Here is a 20,010-nt window from a genome sequence, read left to right on the forward strand (position 1 = left end):
TGGAATGAGCTATGCGGTTTTGGTGTTTTGATTAGATGAACTTTTTCATCAGGATTACGCAAAATGGCCGGTTATATGCCATTTGTTGTTGGGGCAAGCATATTCTAGGGGACATATAGGTAGGGTTGCAAACAAACCAAGTGATTTTTATGTCAAAACAGACATTTTTTAGTTTTTTATTTTAATACTAAAATTATATGTATAGTTCTAATATTTTTATTATGTATTAAGAAAAAATGAATATTTTATTTATTTTTTAAATAATAAAATTATTTTTTTATTTTTTTAGTTCAAGGTCGACTAGACTTGAATTTTACATTGAATGTTGGTCGATCTTAAATCTGATCTTAATAAAATTGAGTCGAATTTTGATTTAATTACGTCAAAACTCGATTTTATTCGGTTCATTTGCAGCTCTACGTGTACAAGTACAAGTGAGGATGATAATTGCCAACCAAACATGCATGAAAGAAAAATTAACTTCCTTGGCTTTCTCACACTTTTCCCTGCCTGCTAATAAATACTTCCTAATAGGTTTTCAACTCTTGGCCCCGCCTACTTCGTAGCTTAACGGCCTTAGAAACAGCGTGCACGTGTTGATGGCCGAATCTGAGCTTCTCTAGAGCTGCTGTAATACAGACCCATTTTTCTTTCCATCAAAAAACATTCCAAACGTTTGGATTCCTTTTTTGTCAAAAACAAATTTTTTAAATCTAATGCTATAATAATATAAATAAAATTAATTTCAAAAATTTTCATACAAAATTTTTTCATATACACTACTAAAATAAAGTTTTTTAAAAATATACTTAAAAACAATTAATCTAAACGGAAAATTTCTTTCCTTTCTATCTTTTCTTATTCTTCTTCCTCTCTCTCCCCTCCCCCTCTCATCCCATCATTGCCGGCGCTGCCACTCCCTCTCTCTCTCTAAACGGGTTTGGTTTGAAGCGTTAAAGGCACCAGAAATTGAAACAAACAATGTGTTTGGATTGTGTGTTATTTCACTTTATTCACGCCTTATTTACACACACTGATTTGCTTACATCATTAATACGTTTTTCAATCACTTTTTTATTTCAAATACATCATATCAAAAAAATGCTGCAATACTTTTTTATAAATTTATCTCAAATAATTTACAATCCAAACACACTAAAATTAGATATCGAACCAACCGCTGAAACTCTACAAATGAATGGATAGAAATACTACTGCTACTATATCGGATGTCCCCGAAGGAACTACTACTAAATTTTGACGATGTTATGCTAGCACACTATTTCAAGTAACTGTACACTCGATTTAAGTGCTGCTGGTGGTAGTGTAGAGTCTTTTGGGTTCTTAAATAGCAAATGCAATATGTGGCTGAGGAAGTGTAATGGTGGTGGAAGGGGCAGCACTGCGAATTCATTGGAGGGATTGATCTGAGCAAATCCAGAAGGCTCTCACCACCAACTAGGATCTTTTGTTAATAACACGATTGTAGGGGGACTAGCTTCCCTAAAGCTACTGTAATTGACTCTTGAAACTCCTTTATTACTTTATTATCTCCGTCATCTGATTGTTACCCAAAAAACCTGGCATTTGTGATTAGAAATAATTTAAGAAACGTCCTCTGAGGTTTTTGACTATTGCATTGGCATCCCTTTAGGTTTCCAAAATCACACTAACCTTTTTTGAGATTTATTATCTCGTAATATCTAGGTCTAACCAACAATTAAAAAATAATATCAGGAGAGAGAAAATCACATGATTCCACCATTGCCCTTTATCTACTATATTAATTGGTCAATCTAATACCAGCCCATACATTAAAGAAAAACACTGAGTTTGTTTGGATAAGAATTTATTTTGATGATTTATTTGATACAGTTACTGTAGCATTTTTTATGATATGATGTATGTGAGATAAAAAGGTGATTGGGAATTGTGTGTGTGATGTAAGCAAAACAAAATCTGAAATAAATCTTGCAAACTTTCTTTGTCCAAACAAACTCACTATAATTTGTTGTCTATTATCAGGAATCAAATTACATATACCGTCAAACAAATAGTATATCGTTCTATATATTTTATTTAATGTAATGTCTAAATTACTCTTTTTAATTATAGATCCAGTGTCAAACATGATCAGTAATAAATAAAAAAAATTTGCAACAAAAACATTACAAATAGTGAATTTTAATACCATAAATTTTTAGTAACTAACCTTATTATATTGACAAAAGGTTATTTATGACGTTAAATATCACTCTCTCTAATGTTTCTATTGCAATTTTTTTTTATTATTTGCTGTTAATCATGTTTGACAATAGGTATGAAACTGCAAAGAGTAATTTAGATTTTGCATTAAGTAAAAGATATAGAATGATATGCTTTTTTTTTATGCTACATGTGATTTGATTTCTAATGATAAACATCAAATTTTAGTTTTTTTTTTTTAATATGTGGGTTGGTTATTGAATTAACTAAATAACGTAGTACATGAGGGGCAATAATAGAATCGTGTTATCTTTTCTCTCCTAATATCACTTTTTAATTACTAATTGGGCCTAAATGTTACATGATAATTAATATCAATGAAAATTAGTGTAATTTTTTGAAAATTGAAGGGGACCCAATGATATAGTTGGAAACTTCGCGAGATGTTTCTGAAATTACCCCTTATGATTATGAAATAGTAGCAGAAAGATTGGATAATTAGCCCCTCCTCTCGCCTCCCTCGTCTTTTTTTATTTTTTGGTTCTGTAGTTGACTAATAATGGTAGTACTATAATACTAATGCTCAGTACAGATATCTGTTTGACTACTCCTTTTCTCTGTTCTTTATCTGCACTCTTTATTAATCTTATAAAGTCTTTTACTGCTGTAGGGTCGGAGCGGCCGCGCCCTGGTGTCAGTGGGTTTTACAATTACAAGCGACATTTGTATTTATTTTTTAAACCCCGTAAACCAAAAGGCAATAATGAACAATGTGATTAAAAAGAAAGGTTAAAAGAACTAAACCCCCGTGAAGTTTACTCCCCTCAACTTAATACATAGGCATTTTGCCCCCCCTTTTTTATGTTTATGACAAAAGTGGTCCTTCCAAATTAATTATTACATTATTTATTTTTCCTTCCTTTTTGCCCTTTTCAACTTGTCCATTTTCCTTATATTTTTTAAAATTTTCTCATTTCTCTCATGGGATCAACTATTTTTTCTCTTTTCTATTATTGTCTATACCGAAATAGTATAGCTATCCTTCTTCTGACACAGCAATGCAATTTTAATCAGTATCGAAAAGAAGTGTTAATCTTTTTTTTTTTTTGGCTTTACTTCTTCTTTAGTTGATGTTAAATGATGCCTCATTCAATAGAGAATTCTTCCAGTGAAAAAGATTATTATATTCTTACACTTTTATTTTATTTTTTGTAAGTAGATGTCAGATCTAAAAATTCCCTTTTCATACTTGTAGAGGGAATTTTTTTATTTTAGAAAAAGAATTGTGATGCTTTCTTCTTATATTCGATCAAAGTTGAAGGATTTAGTTACAAGGATGAACCTTAGAATATGGAAAGATAAAATGTGGAACTCATAAATAAAAATAAAAATGATTAGTTTTAAAACTTAGTTGAATAAAAAAAAGATTTTTTTGATTAATTCAGTGATAACGTTTTTATTCTCAATTGTTCAAGATATTATATGAATGAACCTATTACCAAATCTAACGATTCATACTTAAAGCAAAGTCAAAAGGTTTAGTTTATATGCTTATTCTTTATTCTAAAATCAAGAATAGGTTCGACAAATTTTAAAATAGAAGTTATGATCAAAATAGAAATGATAAAAAATATTAACTTTAATGTTCTTAAATTTATTGTTTATTTATTTTTATCTTTTTTACTTATTTTTATTGAAAACATTAATCATCATAAAATCTAGGGAAAATAGCCAATTTCATCCCTAAATTTTTCACTAGTGTTGATTTAGTCCATAACTTTTATTCCTAGCCAATTTGATATGTGAACTTATTATGCAATTCCAATTAAGGACTTCCGTGACGGCTTCAGCACGTAAAATTAATTTGGCTCTTAATTAACCAACTAAACAAGGGTATTTTAGGAACATCACTTATGGGGCTATAATAAATTATGTAAAAAATCACAATATTAAACTTTAAAAAAGTTTAATCTGGTGATTTTTTACACGATTTAAAAGTTTAATTTGGTGATTTTTTAAACGATTTATTTGTTTTTATTAAAGTCTCATGATAATACCCCTATTTAATTCGTCAATTAGGAGTCATATCAGTTTTAGGTAGTGGTACCATCGCGAAAGTCCTTAATTGGAACTACGAAATAAAGTTCAAGTATTAAATTAGTCAGAAATAAAAGTTAGGAACTAAATTTGCACTAATAAAAAATTTAGGGATGAAATTGGCTATTTTTCTCTATGCACATAACCTATTTCATATATTACTTAAATCAATGCGCCTAGTGTCTAGAATAAAATAATTTTTAATAACAATGATAACAAATTCAAATCATAATAACTTCGTTGTTGTGACAGCCCCACCTTACCCTAAGGCGAACCAAAGAGGTTAGCGGACTGCCTGCCCAGCTCTCGCCAGGACTAACGGTGCAGTATAAAGCGATCTATCACGTTCTGAAACTTATAATGCGCGCAAACAAGGCAAAAGGGCAAAATAACCCAAAATAAAAGAAATGAAATCTAGAGTCGGCCATGAATAGTAACCGACCCGTCCGAAACCCAACCAAACATCGAAATACATATACAACATAACATTAACCATTTACAAGCCACAATGGCATTTAAACGTGATACAAAAGTCACTACATATGTGGGTTGCCAAAACAAAAGTGAAAACGGCCCTAATGATACATTTAGGGTCCCATTTTATATACAATACAAAAGAGGCATTCATCTAGTTCATTCGGCAACCATTTAACAAATTTCATTCCAAAAGAGTCATATTCCTGTAAGGAAAACAAAAGACATGAGGTGAGCTAAATGCCCAGTGAGAATACAACCACCATAGCAACTAAGATCACATAAGCATAACCGTTCAGTTCAAGTATGCAAATAAGAAGTAAATCAAATCAGTGAAAGGATACGGACGGCTCTCAAGAGCCCATTTCCACGCTTATTTCTTGATCCAACCTCATTGACCCTCCGTCAATGTTAAAGAATAACCAACCGTAGACAACTCTTTACTTCCATTCCTTCCACCCAACATTCCCCAACCGGGCCCGCACTCCATTCAGTCATTTTAGTAATACTCGAGTATACCGGAAGCAAAGGTTTCATTACCACAAGATTCCGCAGTGCAGTCCCCGAGGCATGTCAATTTTCACGACCAAACCCTCACCGGCTCGATTCAATTGACTACCTACGGGGTTGAGCTCAGTAATGCAGTAAGGTCGTTGGACATTCGTCTAAACAACACCAAATCAGTTTCCATGAAATGGAATGCAATGACTCATATATCAAGTTCAGTAAGACAGTGAAACAGTAGACAATCAGTGCTACTATCAAAAGGGGTGAGGGCGGTCAAATACACCCTCACCTTAATCAATTACAATATCCAAATAAGCCTTTAAGGCAACACAACCACATATAGCAAAGCCACATTAGAACATTTAAGTGAGTAGTATACTCACCAATCAAGTAAGTGATACTTCATGCACCGCCGTTAAACGAACGTCGTGCACCAACGTCACTTCCTAGAACATGCAAACAAATGCAATGAGACTCGATAACGAGTCATATAGCCATACCAATTATAACCCTAATAGGGTTTCATATGCATAAATAAGCATCATAGGTAACCAGAAATTAAGAAATGGCATTAGCTTAGGCCTTAATAAAAAAACAGTTTTCGTCATACTTTTGCGGTAATGGCACAAAATGCGCTACACTTATCGGATGAGAGTGTAAGACCCACCATCTCGAAGCTAAAAGATAGGGCTACAACAATGTAGAAGGCCACTCAGTCCAAATCCTAGCACAACTAGGTCAAAAATGCAGATTACCAAACCAGAACCGCAATTGCAGGTTCTCAAATCACACAAAACTGTAATTAGTCTATTTCAGTCTACACAAGTCCAAATGCATTGATTCCAAAGGCATATGATAGCTAAGACATCCAGATACATTTCATCAGAAGACACCAATAACAAAATCCAAACCAATTCCAGTCAAAATGGCCAATTACTAGTGCAGTTTTCGCATTCTGATCAACCCAGAACAGCAACAGTAAAATCGATATATCTCACTCTACACTAATCCAAATGACCTGAAATTTTGCAGGCAATTCAAACTCATCAATACCTACAACTTTCATGTTTTGAGTAAAGTCCAATTCGGCCTCTAACCCTATGATCCAAAACCGGACAGAATTAGGGGTTTTGAAACCCTAACATTTCACATTTCAATCCAAATCCAAAATTGGTTGCTATTATCACCAATTCACACCTACTAGTGTCATTATAGGCCATTGCCAATCATCATAAACAACCACACCATCATAATCCAATTAAACCAGAAAAATCATCAATAAAATAAAAATTCACCAAATCACTTCAAACCAAGATAAAAATCAGAAATTTCAGCACTTTAATCACTAATAAGCATAACTTAAGCTTCATAAGGTATAGGAGGGTAGTCAATCACCACTTACCAAGTAAACAAGAGAGAGGAAGATGTTGGACACCTTAAGTTCTCCAAAAAGCTTCACCAAAACACTCACTAACACCAAGTGGAAGGATTTTAAGGAGTAAAAACTAATTTAAGCAAGTAGTTTGGATGATTTGAGCTAGGAATTTGCCAAGATGTTGAAGAGTTTTGTCTTTCTTCTTGCTAGAGAGGGCCGGCTATCAAGGGGTGAAAAATGGTAATTTTTTTGTGAATTTTGAAGATATTTAATCCATAAGTCAAAAGGTCAAAGCCATGAATAGTAGTCTTAAGTCCTAACCAACCTCATGGTGACATGTGGCACTACAATAAATGCATTCCTATCCTTTCTTTTCTCTCTCACATCAATCATTTCACACACTCTACTTATCTATTAACACCCGATAAATTTTACACAATATCCGGAATTTAACCTAATTGGCCGAATTTTTCCGAACTTTTCGCACTAGTGGGTCCCACGTCCAATATATATTTTTAATTTTCTAAAAACTCTCCAATATTAGAAAAATTATCTAAAAACTATAATTACTCATAAAATCCACCAAAAAAAATATTCCTAAGCCAGAAAATGCAGAAAACATGCAATTAAGGGGAACTAAAACCCTAGGAAAATGATTAGGGTTTTTTTTTTTTTACGGGTTCTCACAGTTGTTAATCAACTATACATAAAAAAGTAAACAAATATAGTAGTTGCTTTATTTTTTAGAATACACTTTTAAATATTAAGTTTTTTAAAATTCTAGTTTGCCAATATCTTTTTAAATAGTCAATTTGCTAGTAATATACGCTTCTTGATTATGATTGGCATATATTAATTTTTTACACTATACAATTTGTCTTCAATTTTCTAATAGTGTAAACAAATAAAACAATAAGGAAATTATAAGTAAAAAATAATTATGTATTATAATAAATATATAAATTAGTAATACTAATATCAAGGTGAAACAAAATAGTGACATAAGGAAAATAAAAAAAAGGAGAAAAGTAAAAGAATAAAAATACAAAAATAAAAGAAAGTAGTGGAAAAATCATGATAATGGAATGAATAAGTAGAAAGAAACAAAATAAAACAGTAAGGGTACTTTTGTCTTAAAATATCAAATAGGGGGGTAAAATACCTATTTAGTGAGTTCAAGAGCAAAACGCAACTAAGGGGTAAGGTTTAAGGGGATTTGGTGCATGTAACCCCTTGAAAAAGAAAAAAATTCATGACACTTTGTCCCCTTGAACTAAGGGAACAGTCAAACCACTTTACCTCTTTCAATCTGAAATACATACATTTTATCCCTTACAAAGAGTAGTCAAAGTTAGAGATATATTTAAAAAAAATAGTGAGTGCAATGACCTTATGACCCATTTTATTCATGAACTTATCTGCAACGTAGTATCATTTTATTTCATTGCCAAAAGATTTACATCTTCTCTATCGCATCAATTATACAAAAATATCAAACTAAATCAAATACAGATATATTGCATGCTATTTATATTATTTAGGTGAAATCAAATAGATATATACATGAGTTAAAAAAAAAAAGAAACTATTCATACACATGATCAATAAGAGATAAAAAATTCATTTGGTGAAATGCAAGAGATGAAAAAATTTATTTTTTGAAATGTGAGGGACGAAAAAATTCATTATGTAAAATATGAGGAACGAAAAAATCAAATTATGTGAAATTTGATTTGACAAATTTGCCCATAAAACATGATCATGCGCAAGGCACGTGGTGGATTCCGGTAAAAAACTATTCGAAAATCTAGGTAGAGATCAAATTTGACCAATATAAATTTGTAAGTGACGTAAAATTACACTTTTAAAAATGAGGAATGAAAAAAGTCATTTTACAAAATATGAGGGACGTTTTGAACGGTTTTCTTGAATATTAACCCAACAAGAAAAATTTTAAGGACATAAACTAAATATATACTTTAACTTTTTTTTGTCTTTTTCTAAAAAATTGGTATATAGTTGATGTAATAGAGAATATGTATATTTTTTAACAATGAAAGTAAATAATATTACATTATAAACAATTTCATGAATAAAATGATAATAATGTGATTGCACTCACCTTTTTTTATTGTATTTCTAACCTTGACTGATCTTTATGGGAGTAAAGTGAATATATTTAAGGTTAAACGGGGTAAAGTGTGACTATCTACTAAGTATGGGGGCAAGGTGTTATTAACCAAAAGAAAACAATGGTTAATCACAATTAATCTGTTTAAGGTATACTCTATTTTTCACTTTATCCCTAACCTTTTTCTAATTACCCGTCTTTGCCCCCTTTGAACAAAATTACCCTTTATGCCCTTTTGAACAAAATTACCCCTCTATTATTCTAAATTCTTATATTTTTCTCTTTTTTGTTTTTTTTGCTTTCCCTCTTTTTTCTTCTTTATTTGCTTGGTCTCTTTCTTTTTCTTTACTTTTTCCTCTCCCACGAGGAACTTCATCTGAGTGATTGAAACTAGGAAAAAGGAATTGCAAAGATTTTTTTTCTTCTCAAATGGTCATTACATATTCAAACCCTTTCTCCAAAATAGCATATTTTGAATTTTCAATTCTTTTGCTTTTTTCACATTCCTATTCTAGTTTCTAATTTTATTCTTAAAAAATCACAAGATGAATTTGTGACTTGATTAATGATCATTAAATGCAATTTGTGACACATGACATTATACAAAATATTGAAATAAGCTTTTGACATCTTTTCATGCTCTACCCATAAAATCAATTGCAAATTCTAAATAAAGTTTTTCGTTAAGATGAAGTTTCTATTATGAACTACGGAAGAGAGAAGAAAATAGAAAGCAAAAACGAAATAAAGTAGGGGGAAATGGGGAAAGAAAAAAGAATAAATGAAAAGCCAAAATAATAGAATGATAATTTTGTCATATACAGGATTATGTGACAAAAATTAAAGGCCAGAGAGTAAATGAGAAATGGGATATTCATTCAGGGGATTAATTGTAATTAACCCAAAATCCAACCAGTAGTAATACGAGTACAAATAGACAAACTTTTCTCTCTCCTCTCTGATTTCATTTCTTTTTTTTTTATTCAAGTTTACTGCCAATACATTTCCTTTGTTATTCAATTTACGACTGGTAGTAGTAATTATTCTTATAATATATATATATATAAGCGAGACAGAATTCTCAGAAGAAGAGTCTCGTCGGAGCTTCCAATCCCAGTTTCCAATTTCGCACCACCACCGCTATTACTATAGTCCAGGGCCTTTTATTTTTGGTTTTGTTTTGGATTCTTTTAGGGTTCTCGGTGAGTTTTTCTTCTTACACCTTACTCGGTTACTCTCGTTCTTCTCTTCCTTCTTTTTGTATCTTCTTTTCATCTTTCCTTTGCTTTTCATTTTCTTTTTCGAGCTTCTGATTCATCGTTTCTTTCTTCATCTTCTCTCTATCACCCCCGCTTTCCCCTTAAAAAAAAAATATTTTTTTCCTTCACTTTTGTAATTTACTTCCAAGTGTTAAAGTTTCGATTTTTATTGCGAGTGTTGACTCGGAATTCTTGTTTATCAGTAATTTTGCTGTCAGTTTCGTGTTCGTATACATGCTTCTGTCCAGCAAAACATAAACATATGCACTGATTAATTTCCGCTGTTTCTTTGCTATTCTGCGTTATCACTAGACTTCTTAACTTGTTGTTTATGCCGTCATGGTATAAAAATCCCTTTTTTCCCGCCCCTCAATAAACCCCTCCCTCAGTTACTTTCAATTCTGAATTAACTTGCAAGCTTTTTCCATCTTTTCGGTACAATAAGGCGACCTAAATTTTCTCTTATTTCAGAACTTGTCATAACTGCAAGAGACTTTTAGTGCCGTAAATGATACTAGGACTTAGGACATTTATTGTTTTTCTGAAATGAATACTCTGGCTTTGCACGAATTTTAGCTTATTTGTCTGTCTGTCTGTATCTGTATGTTGACGTCGCGTGATATAAATGCAGCATCTTACTTTTGCCGAATTCCAAAGGCTTTTCTTTCTTTTCCTCTCGGAATCTACGAAATGAAGAACTAGATATGGTGATTGCTCATTCCTGGTTGTGCAATTGACGGCATTTTGTCTGCCTGAATCTATATTATATTCAAAAGTCATGCAGGCCATCAAAATGATTTCTTTTTTGACGTTTTATGCATTTCTCTGCCATGCCAGAACCTCATCCTCCATCTAGATGTCGAGTACTTCGAGCCTTATCTTCAGTTTTCATTTTCCATCATAATTCCATGAAGTTATTGCTTTTAATTCAATTATATTTCTAGCCTCTGATTTTGCAAGTTGAATACATCCATTTATTCCTCGTATGTTTGTTTGCTGGCTCCTTTTCTGTATCGTCTTCCAATTTTGAGTCCATCACAGAGAAGGGGGGAGGGGGAGGAAGATTTTTGTTTTTATTACTGGTTCTCCTATATATGCAAAATGCGTTACTAATAATTTCTCAGTTTTGGTGTTAGAAGGGTATGTGATAATTTGCTTCAGAGAGCATTTGCCTATCATTCTTCTGACGGTATGGCAACTGAGAGCCCCGTGAGAATTGTGGAAAGTACTGGAACTGGGAAATGGGCCTCCTCTAAGGGTGCTGCATCATTCAGGTCACCTTTAAATAATTTGGTTGCCGATGAGTTGGGTTTACTTCTTAAGGGGAGTAAAATTCATGGAGATCATACAAGCATGGTTCCTAATCGTAGTGGCAGTGCACCTCCAAGTATGGAAGGCTCTTATGCAGCCTTCAGCAATCTCATATATCCACAGAGGTCTAGCTGGGATTCAAGTATGGGTAGTTCAGGCAGGGCCTTTGACTGTTATCAGACTGGCAGGCAACTAGGTGTTGATCCATCCAATTTTGGATTTGCTTCCTCCAATATTGACTTGAGTGCAAGGTTTCCTCAGTCTACCATGTCAAGGGAGAGTTGGCACCAGGTACACGACATTGGCACTCTCAGCAACAGTTGGGGTTTAACACCTTCTGGAAGCAGTGGTGATGGATCTTTACTCTTGGCTAGAAGTTCTCTTTCCACTCATCCTGAGGAGCCTGAAGATGATAACTCAACCCAGCAAGCTTCGGATGATTGGGCTGAAAATAGTACTTCTATTCCTGAACAGAGCATATTCTCTCTATCTGGCCGCCATAAAAGTTTGGTGGACTTAATACAGGTATTGTTCACCCACTTTGCAACATATATTTGCATAATATTGCAGGGCATCTTGATTTTTCTTTGGCTTTTGGGTGAGGGAGGGGATTGTCTAGGCAGCTAGGGTGAGCTGTACTGTTTAAACAACCTGTTTGGTCTTGATTTTAGATTTTCCCAACTTGGTCCACGACCGAGTCCAAGAGTACCTCTAGGAGTCTGGATGTTCCTTCTGTGAGTATGACTATGTTTCGCTCAACGATTATTAGCAATGTCCAATAACTAATTAGTCTCAGAGGCGTTGATCCCTTAATGAACTTGTTCTTGCTGTTTTACATTGTGAATTTGTGATTGTGTTCTAAATGTTCTCTATCTTGATGAAATTCTTTAGGAAGACTTTCCTCGCACACCTTCACCGGTGTACAATCAGTCTCGTTCAGGGCATGTTACAACAGATGAACCAATTGATGATGAGGTCCAAGCTCTTGAACTGCACAATCTTTCTCTTGATATCTCAAAGTTACCTGAATTAAAATCACCTTCAGATTCTGGTGCTAGACTTGAAATTTCTCACAAGTTAAAAGCCATTGATGATTCCTGCACTACCTCCTTGCCAAAAACATCTTATCTTGACAACCTAGAGAGGTCTCCTTCAACTCAAAAGGATGACAGAAGTAAGGACCAGTGCTTGGAAGTTGAGGTTATGAGAGGTCATCCCTCTACGTCTGATGATAGAAACAAACAAGAAAACAAATTCTACGAGAAGAACATACTGCAGCAGCAGCTTCCTTTCTCTCAACAATGCTCTCATTTCCAATTTCAGACGTCTCAAGATCAGGTTACTGGTCAAGCAGTTAATAATATGAGCAATGTCCATGGAAAAGTTCCACAAAGCCACTTTAATTTTTCGTATGAGGCACAGCCAGTGCTACAATCTCCTGGGTTCACGCCTCCTCTGTATGCTACAGCAGCAGCATACATGGCTTCAGGAAATCAATACTATTCCAACTTAAGTCCAACTACTTTATATGCTCCACAGTACAGTATGTCTGGATATGCATTAGGTTCTGGTTTTATTCCCCCCTTTGTGGCTGGATATCCATCACATACAAGCCTCCCAATGCATTTTGAGACCAGTTCTGCTCAAAGCTTTAGTGATCAAAGTACTGGTGTTTCAACGGGGGAAAGTACTGTACAAGTGGGTGATTTGCAACATTATAACAAGTTTTATGGTCATCAGGGGCTAATGGTGCACCCTCCTTTTCCTGATCCTTTTCACGTACAGTACTTTCATCCTCCCTTGGAGGATGCATATTCAGCACCTTATGGTCGTCCATCCTCGATGAATATGATAGGGGGTCAATTTGATTCTTATGCTTCACAAAAAAATCCGAACCTTCCTGCTTATATTGGTGATAGAAAATTTCAGCCTGCACCAAGCGGAAGCATAAGCATTTTAAGTCCAAGAAAAATAGGGACTCCTGGTAGTAATTACTATGGAAGTCCAACAGGCCTAAGTTTCATGCCACCGTTTCCTGGATCCCCTCTTGGTAGCCCAGTACTGCCTGGATCTCCGGTGGGAGGGACAAATCCTTCAGGGAGGAGAAATGACCTAAGATATTCTCAGGCTTCTGTGAGAAACACCGGTGTTTATGCAGGATGGCAAGGGCAAAGAGGATCTGATGGCTTTAGTGACCCCAAGAAGCATACTTTTCTCGAAGAACTGAAATCAGGCAATGCTCGGAAGATTGACCTCATTGGCATTGCTGGGCGGATTGTTGAATTCAGGTAGTCTTTCCTGACGAGCCCCTTTACTTGTCTGTGTGGTGTCATTTTCTGTGACTATGACTAGAGAAGAATTATTTTCTCTGCATGTTTTACTTCAGTGTTGATCAACATGGAAGTCGATTCATCCAACAGAAGTTGGAAAATTGTAGTGCTGAAGAGAAGGCATCTGTCTTTCAAGAAGTTCTTCCTCATGCTCCAAAATTAATGACAGATGTTTTTGGTAATTATGTCATTCAGAAGGTGCAAATTTGAAAGTGTACGACCTCTTTCCTTGTTTTATGCGTATACATTCACTCTACTTAGGGAATTGTATTGTCCATTTCTATCGAGGCAGTTCTTTGAACATGGGGATCCTGAGCAGAGGAAGGAGCTAGCGCATCGGCTATCTGGGCAGATGCTAACTTTGAGTTTGCAAATGTATGGATGCCGTGTTATTCAGAAGGTATGAGCATGTAGAGGATATATCAATGGGTGCTTATTCTCTACAAGTGACAGTTGGCTCTTTAAGGAAGTAAATAGATTTTGGGGTATACATTCTCTAATTATTTGGCAGTTTCGGATACTCTTTAGTGTTAGTATTGTGGTTTATTTCTGTGTTGATCTACTTTGTATTCTTGTCAAGTTCTGTATTTCTGTTGGTAATTTGTGTTGTAGGATTCTTTTTTAGTATTCTACTTGCTTCTACTCCAATTTCCTAGGAATTAGAAGCAATTTTATTACTGTTTAACAAGAAAATTGAATACAGGAAATTTTAACCAATAATAGTATGACTTCCATATCCCTTCATTCTCTTTATGCACCAAGTAGGCCAGTCTCAGGAATATTTGTATCCCCTATACCTTTCCTGTTTGTCGTCCCTTCTGAATCCTCGAAGCTGAGAAACTTATGTTGCCTGCAAGTGTTTGATTTTGGGGAACATGACCTAGATCGATTCCCTGCATCCTGCCCATGGTCAAAAAATATGATTATTATCAGTGGTTGTTCCCTGTTACTTATAGATTTAACTACTTTTTCTTTTTTAACGGTGTTGATTTCTGGTCGGCTTACATTCCAGGCTCTCGAGGTAATTGAACTTGACCAGAAAATTGAACTTGTACATGAACTGGATGGGCATGTAATGAGATGTGTACGAGATCAAAATGGCAATCATGTGATACAGAAATGCATCGAATGTGTTCCTGCAGAAAAGATTGGTTTCGTTATCTGTGCTTTTCAGGGCCAGGTTGCTACATTGTCCACCCATCCATATGGTTGCCGTGTTATTCAGGTCCTTTGACATATCTTAAAATCTAATCATCGTTGAAGTTCTTGTAGTGCCTTTGTATCTTTCAACCACTTCTATTAAAATATATCTTTTGGTTTCTTAGAGAGTATTAGAGCACTGCTCAGACGACTCACAAACTCAGTGCATTGTGGATGAGATCCTGGAATCAGCTTATGTTCTAGCTCAGGATCAATATGGAAATTATGTCACCCAGGTTTGTTTCACGATATCACTTCATGAATATGCTGTTTAGAGTTCATAAACCTATTCGTGTACTTTCAATAATCTTTTTAGTTTTGGTGCTCGACCTGATATTTTTCTTTACTTTTGTACTATAGATAAGAGATACTCCTCATGAACATCAGGGATTTAAATCCTTAAGTTATTAAGCTAGACTATATTTTTCTGTCATGACTGCTGTGGAGTCTCATATATACCAATTCATTCAATTTCTTTTCTAAATTTTACTGTTTAGACTTTCTGATTTCGAGAATCTGTTTCTAAGTCAATTTCACTTTGTCATCTGTAGGGTACTGTTCTTTCCTGTCTCTCCTTTTAGGCTTCAGCGCTTTATTATAGTTGTGGTACATTTTTAGGGTTTTGGTTGTATTCAATCATTTTCAAGTTCATTTAGGGAAGAAGGAATTGTGGTAGGTACAGTTACTTGAAGCGTTAATTCACTAATCAGAAGACTTGCTTCAGTGCATATTGTAGCCACATATTTTCTTCAGTTGACTGAAATCAAGACCATTTCTGTAAACTATTTCAAATAGGTTCTATTGTCAGTTCCCATTGTTTGGCTGGTACAATTGGATGTACATTGACTATATTCAACCTTGGGGGTTCTGGAGTGGTTTGAGTTTATCTATGCTTGGACATAATTTCCATCTCCTTCTGACTTGTCTACCACTCTTGTATGGTTTTGGTTTTCATTTTCTTTTTCTTGAAAGAATCATGTTTACTCCCAGTTCTATTGTTTATTTCTTTCAAGTTTTAGTTTAGTTGTCTCTTCCAGTTAACTTGGACCAATTTGGGAGCGCCATATCATACTCGTTAAATCCATTAGTTGGGTGATTCGGTTGTAGCTCTATGTCTAATTTACCCTCCTCACTCAGATGTGAGAAACAGAAAATGAATTAGAAACAAATTTCTGACGGTATAACTTTCATTGTATTCTTATTCAGTCTTGTAATCCTTCCACTATTGGATGGTAACATAGTGCTCCCAGATTTTTCAAAGAAAACTTCATCATGGATTTGAATTTTGAGAGACTTATATGCATACTTTAATTGCCTGGTTGAGTGGAGTAATAATGCACATGTTAGCATTTCTCTTGCAACCAAGAACCATAAATTCATACTACCACATCCAGTTTTCTCATCTAAAGAACTTATGTTCATATGCCACCTATAATTAACATACATGGGCTAGGAAGGTTATGTAATGAATGAGATTGGTCAAACCTATTCATTTTTCAAGCCTCAATTGAGTTTGAACTCCGAATGAGAACATTCAGGGTTACCGATCAATTTGATGAAATTGCAAACCAGACATGTTAACCATTCCGTTCATATGGCACCAAAAGTTGATTGATTCAGAGTATTTGATCATCTCATGCGAGCAACTTGATGCATTCAATAATTTTCATGCTGTGGTTTGGACTTGTTTCCAGGTGTCGTCTGTACACTGAATATACAACAGAAAATGAAGTCACTAATCGTCCACAAGCCCCTTCCCCTCCGTATAAATAAGAATAATACCAGGAAAAAATGAGAATAAACAAGACACATATATAATACCAGGATTACTTTTGGTTTGCAGCATGTCCTGGAGAGGGGGAAACAACATGAAAGAACTCAAATTATCAGCAAATTGACTGGGAAAATCATAGTAATGAGCCAACATAAATATGCATCAAATGTTGTTGAGAAGTGTTTGGAGTATGGTGATGCTGCTGAAAGGGAGAGCTTGATTGAGGAGATTCTTGCTCAGCCAGATGACAATGACAATTTATTGGTAAGTGCATATACCTCTTGAAAATTTTTTCTCTTCAAGTTGTTTTCATAGAATTCTGACATGGTTTGACTTAATTATTGCTCTGTGAATTATTCTGGGGATTCTGATGGAAACTGAAGCTGTTTCCAAGTGCATAGATTGGAGTGGTCAATTTGATATTTTGAATTAATTTGGTGCTCCATATTCAAGTTTGGTAAATTTATTTTGCTCCTCTAAAGAGGACTCTGGACATCAAAATGCATAGTTGTTAATCTCTATTTTTGGAACCTAGGTTCACCCTCAATGTGTATATGTATTCTAGAAAAGCCTTGTCAATTTTTGTATACTTCAGAAAATGAATTGATTGCAATGCCTTTTGAGGTCCCACCTATGCATTATTAAGATGCATTTATTTGCAATGATTCTTTGACTACTTACCTATTCAGCTGAGGCACCCCATTGCCATGCCTGAAATTGCTTTTATTTTTCAATGATCCTTTGACTACTTACCTAATTAGCTGAGGCACTCAATTGCCTTGCCTGAAATTCACGTTCTAACTGCAGAGTGTCCTATGTGTTGGTGCAGATATTTTGGAGAAGTGAGATAAATAGGTGATGGGTGTGAGAGAGGAGAGAGAATGCATCTTTACATGGACTTTAAGCTCATCTGTGCGAGGGTGCTCACTGCTGTAGTGGCAGTGGAATTTCTTAGGTAAGTTGTCAGGGGAAAGAGGTGGGGGTTGGGGAGGGTGCAGAGGACAAGAGATTACATGAGAATTATGTTTAGTTTCTTGTATAGACGAATACAGTTGGCTCACTTGTTTCTTCCGCATCTCATGATGAGTTATGTGCATACTAGAGTTCTTGACAAGGTAGAATTGGAAGATGGGGTGGAAACTTCCTGGGCTGGGTGGGATCACCTTGGCCTGTATCTAGGCAGCTTTAATACAAGTTTGAGAATCTTTGTAAAAGCCAGCCTGTATATCCTTGTTGCCCTGTCTTTTGCGTAACCCAAGTAGATATTTGATGTTGTGTAGTGCGAGTGAACTTAAGCATAGCATAGGATGATTGAGTATCAGCTAATGTCCTTAACAGTTTGATTGTTTTCCCCCCTTCAATATCTCCAAGAATGTTCTTCAGTGTCATTCCTTGCCTAAGAGATCCTGCGTCTTTTTTTGATTGGATCCCTATCTCAAAGACAATACCTATTACCTTCACAGATAAATCTGACAAACTCATGGAATGTCTCTTGCTAGCAGTGAACCTACCCTACTTAGCTTATATTAGTGTTGAGAGCTTTTTTGGATGTTTCTAACTGAATTGGGGTGTGGGAGGTGTTGTCTGGCCAAAGTTGGGGAGAAGAAATGGTATAATGTAACTAATTGTTCTCTGCAGCTTTGCCCTAATTAAGATTCTACTTTAACCTTAAAGTGAAAAAGAATTTTTGAAGTACTTGACAACTTGTTCCTCGATTTGACTGTGTGTGTAAATTTGTTGTCTTTGGAGTTTCAACTTTTTTTGGGTAGCTTTTTAACTTTATTATAAATTGCAAATTGCTAAAAAGGAATCATGGGAACTAACACCCCATGCTTTGGAGCATGGTTTGCCTGGCCTTTTGAAACACTATTTCAGATCGTCTGAGGACTAGTATCATGGTTTACAGAGCATTCTATAGAAGGCCTTTGCTGGTGAAGTTGAGAAAAAGGAGAGAGAGGGGGGGGGGGGGCGCCACTGTGTGGAGATTGGAGGATGGTAACTTTTTATTTGCAAAATGAAAAAAAGATAGCATATGTTTCCTTCTGATAGAGAGGTTTTAGCTTCAACATAAATGAGTGTGTCTGTGTTATTGTCTTCATCAGGAGAATGGCAGCATGACAAGATCACTAGCTTTGTCCGTGAATATTCTTTTACTATTTTTCCTGCTCTTCATTATGGGTGTTAAACGCTCAACATGCAGTTCATCCTATATGTTGGCCCCCCCCCCCCCCAACAACCAAAAAAAAAACCAAAAAAATGGTGTGCAAAGATGTGTTTTGACCCTTATTATCGTCTTTGTTTTGCTCGATGTAGACAATGATGAAGGACCAGTTTGCGAACTATGTAGTTCAGAAGATTCTGGAAATAAGCAACGATAGACAGCGGGAAATATTACTTAATCGAATCAGGATACACCTGCATGCTCTGAAGAAATATACATATGGGAAGCACATTGTTGCTCGATTCGAACAATTATCTGGTGAAGGTGCGTGGAATGCTGCCCCTTTTTTTGTTTATTTGCAATATGGTGTGACATATATATTGTTGGAACCACACAAAGCACAAAGTATTAAGACATGCAACTGGCTTAGTGGCATGGCACGGTAGGTTGATCGTTCCTGTTTGGAGTAGCTAATTCTGTTAACGTTGTTAGATTTTGATTTGAGTACCTGAAGTTGAGTTTCAACTTTGTGCTGCAGAGTGTGGGAGCTCTGAAGCTTAATGGATTGGGAGTAAGGATTACGAGAACAGCTATTTATTTCTGACCAGCGGAAGCATTTTGTTGCTGGTGGAGGGGACCCGAGCCTCCTTTGTTGGAGGGGATAACATCTCAAACAATTGGTGTACTCTTTAGTAGCGTTGATATATATATATGTATAACTGCATGCCATGCATTTACTAGTAATTGTAATCACCAGCTTGATGCTGCTACTAGTGGTAGCAGTGGCAGTACTAGTAATTTTTTATTTGGGGGCTCAAAAAAGTAGTAGTACTTGAAAACAGTACATATCTGTATCCTGCGGCTCCGTCTGTAAGTTGTTCAACTATACAAGTGTATGCTGATGTATAGTGGTAAATTAAATGGGGGTATTTGTTTCACTAGTAACATCTACCGATCGATCACCCCATGTCAAGTAATTTTCTTGATTCTGAACCCTTTTCAAACTATAGATCCCAAATTTTAACCCGAATTAACCATAATAAGTCGGCGCCTCGAAAACAGATCACAAATAGGTTGAATTATACAAGTTGTTTTTTTTTTTTAATTCATATATTTATTTATGGGTCAATTTTTCAGGGGGGCTAAATAAATTGTACAAGTTCTGAAAAAGAACATTTTATTGATG

At 35.1% G+C, this 20,010-nt stretch overlaps 1 protein-coding gene across 6 annotated transcripts; it reads left to right on the plus strand.

Annotated features, from left to right (window-relative positions):
- Window positions 1-9,835: 9,835 nt before the first annotated feature.
- On the plus strand, window positions 9,836-19,762 carry LOC113739585 (pumilio homolog 5). 6 transcript variants are annotated; one of them, XM_027266849.2, is made up of 10 exons: window positions 9,836-9,991; window positions 11,188-11,884; window positions 12,251-13,647; window positions 13,746-13,887; window positions 13,982-14,089; window positions 14,702-14,914; window positions 15,015-15,125; window positions 16,733-16,927; window positions 18,977-19,148; window positions 19,363-19,762. In XM_027266849.2, the coding sequence occupies exons 2-10, from the start codon at window positions 11,240-11,242 to the stop codon at window positions 19,383-19,385; spliced, it is 3,006 nt and encodes a 1,001-aa protein (XP_027122650.2). In that variant the 5' UTR covers window positions 9,836-9,991; window positions 11,188-11,239; the 3' UTR covers window positions 19,386-19,762. The 6 variants fall into 6 exon arrangements, with proteins under 6 accessions (XP_027122650.2, XP_027122652.2, XP_027122651.2 ...); XM_027266851.2 differs by having other exon boundaries at window positions 9,837-9,991; window positions 11,185-11,884; XM_027266850.2 differs by having other exon boundaries at window positions 9,839-9,991; window positions 11,173-11,884.
- The last annotated feature ends 248 nt before the right edge of the window (window positions 19,763-20,010 follow it).

This window comes from Coffea arabica, chromosome 4c, assembly GCF_036785885.1.
Source record: "Coffea arabica cultivar ET-39 chromosome 4c, Coffea Arabica ET-39 HiFi, whole genome shotgun sequence".
Classification (NCBI taxonomy): domain Eukaryota; kingdom Viridiplantae; phylum Streptophyta; class Magnoliopsida; order Gentianales; family Rubiaceae; genus Coffea; species Coffea arabica.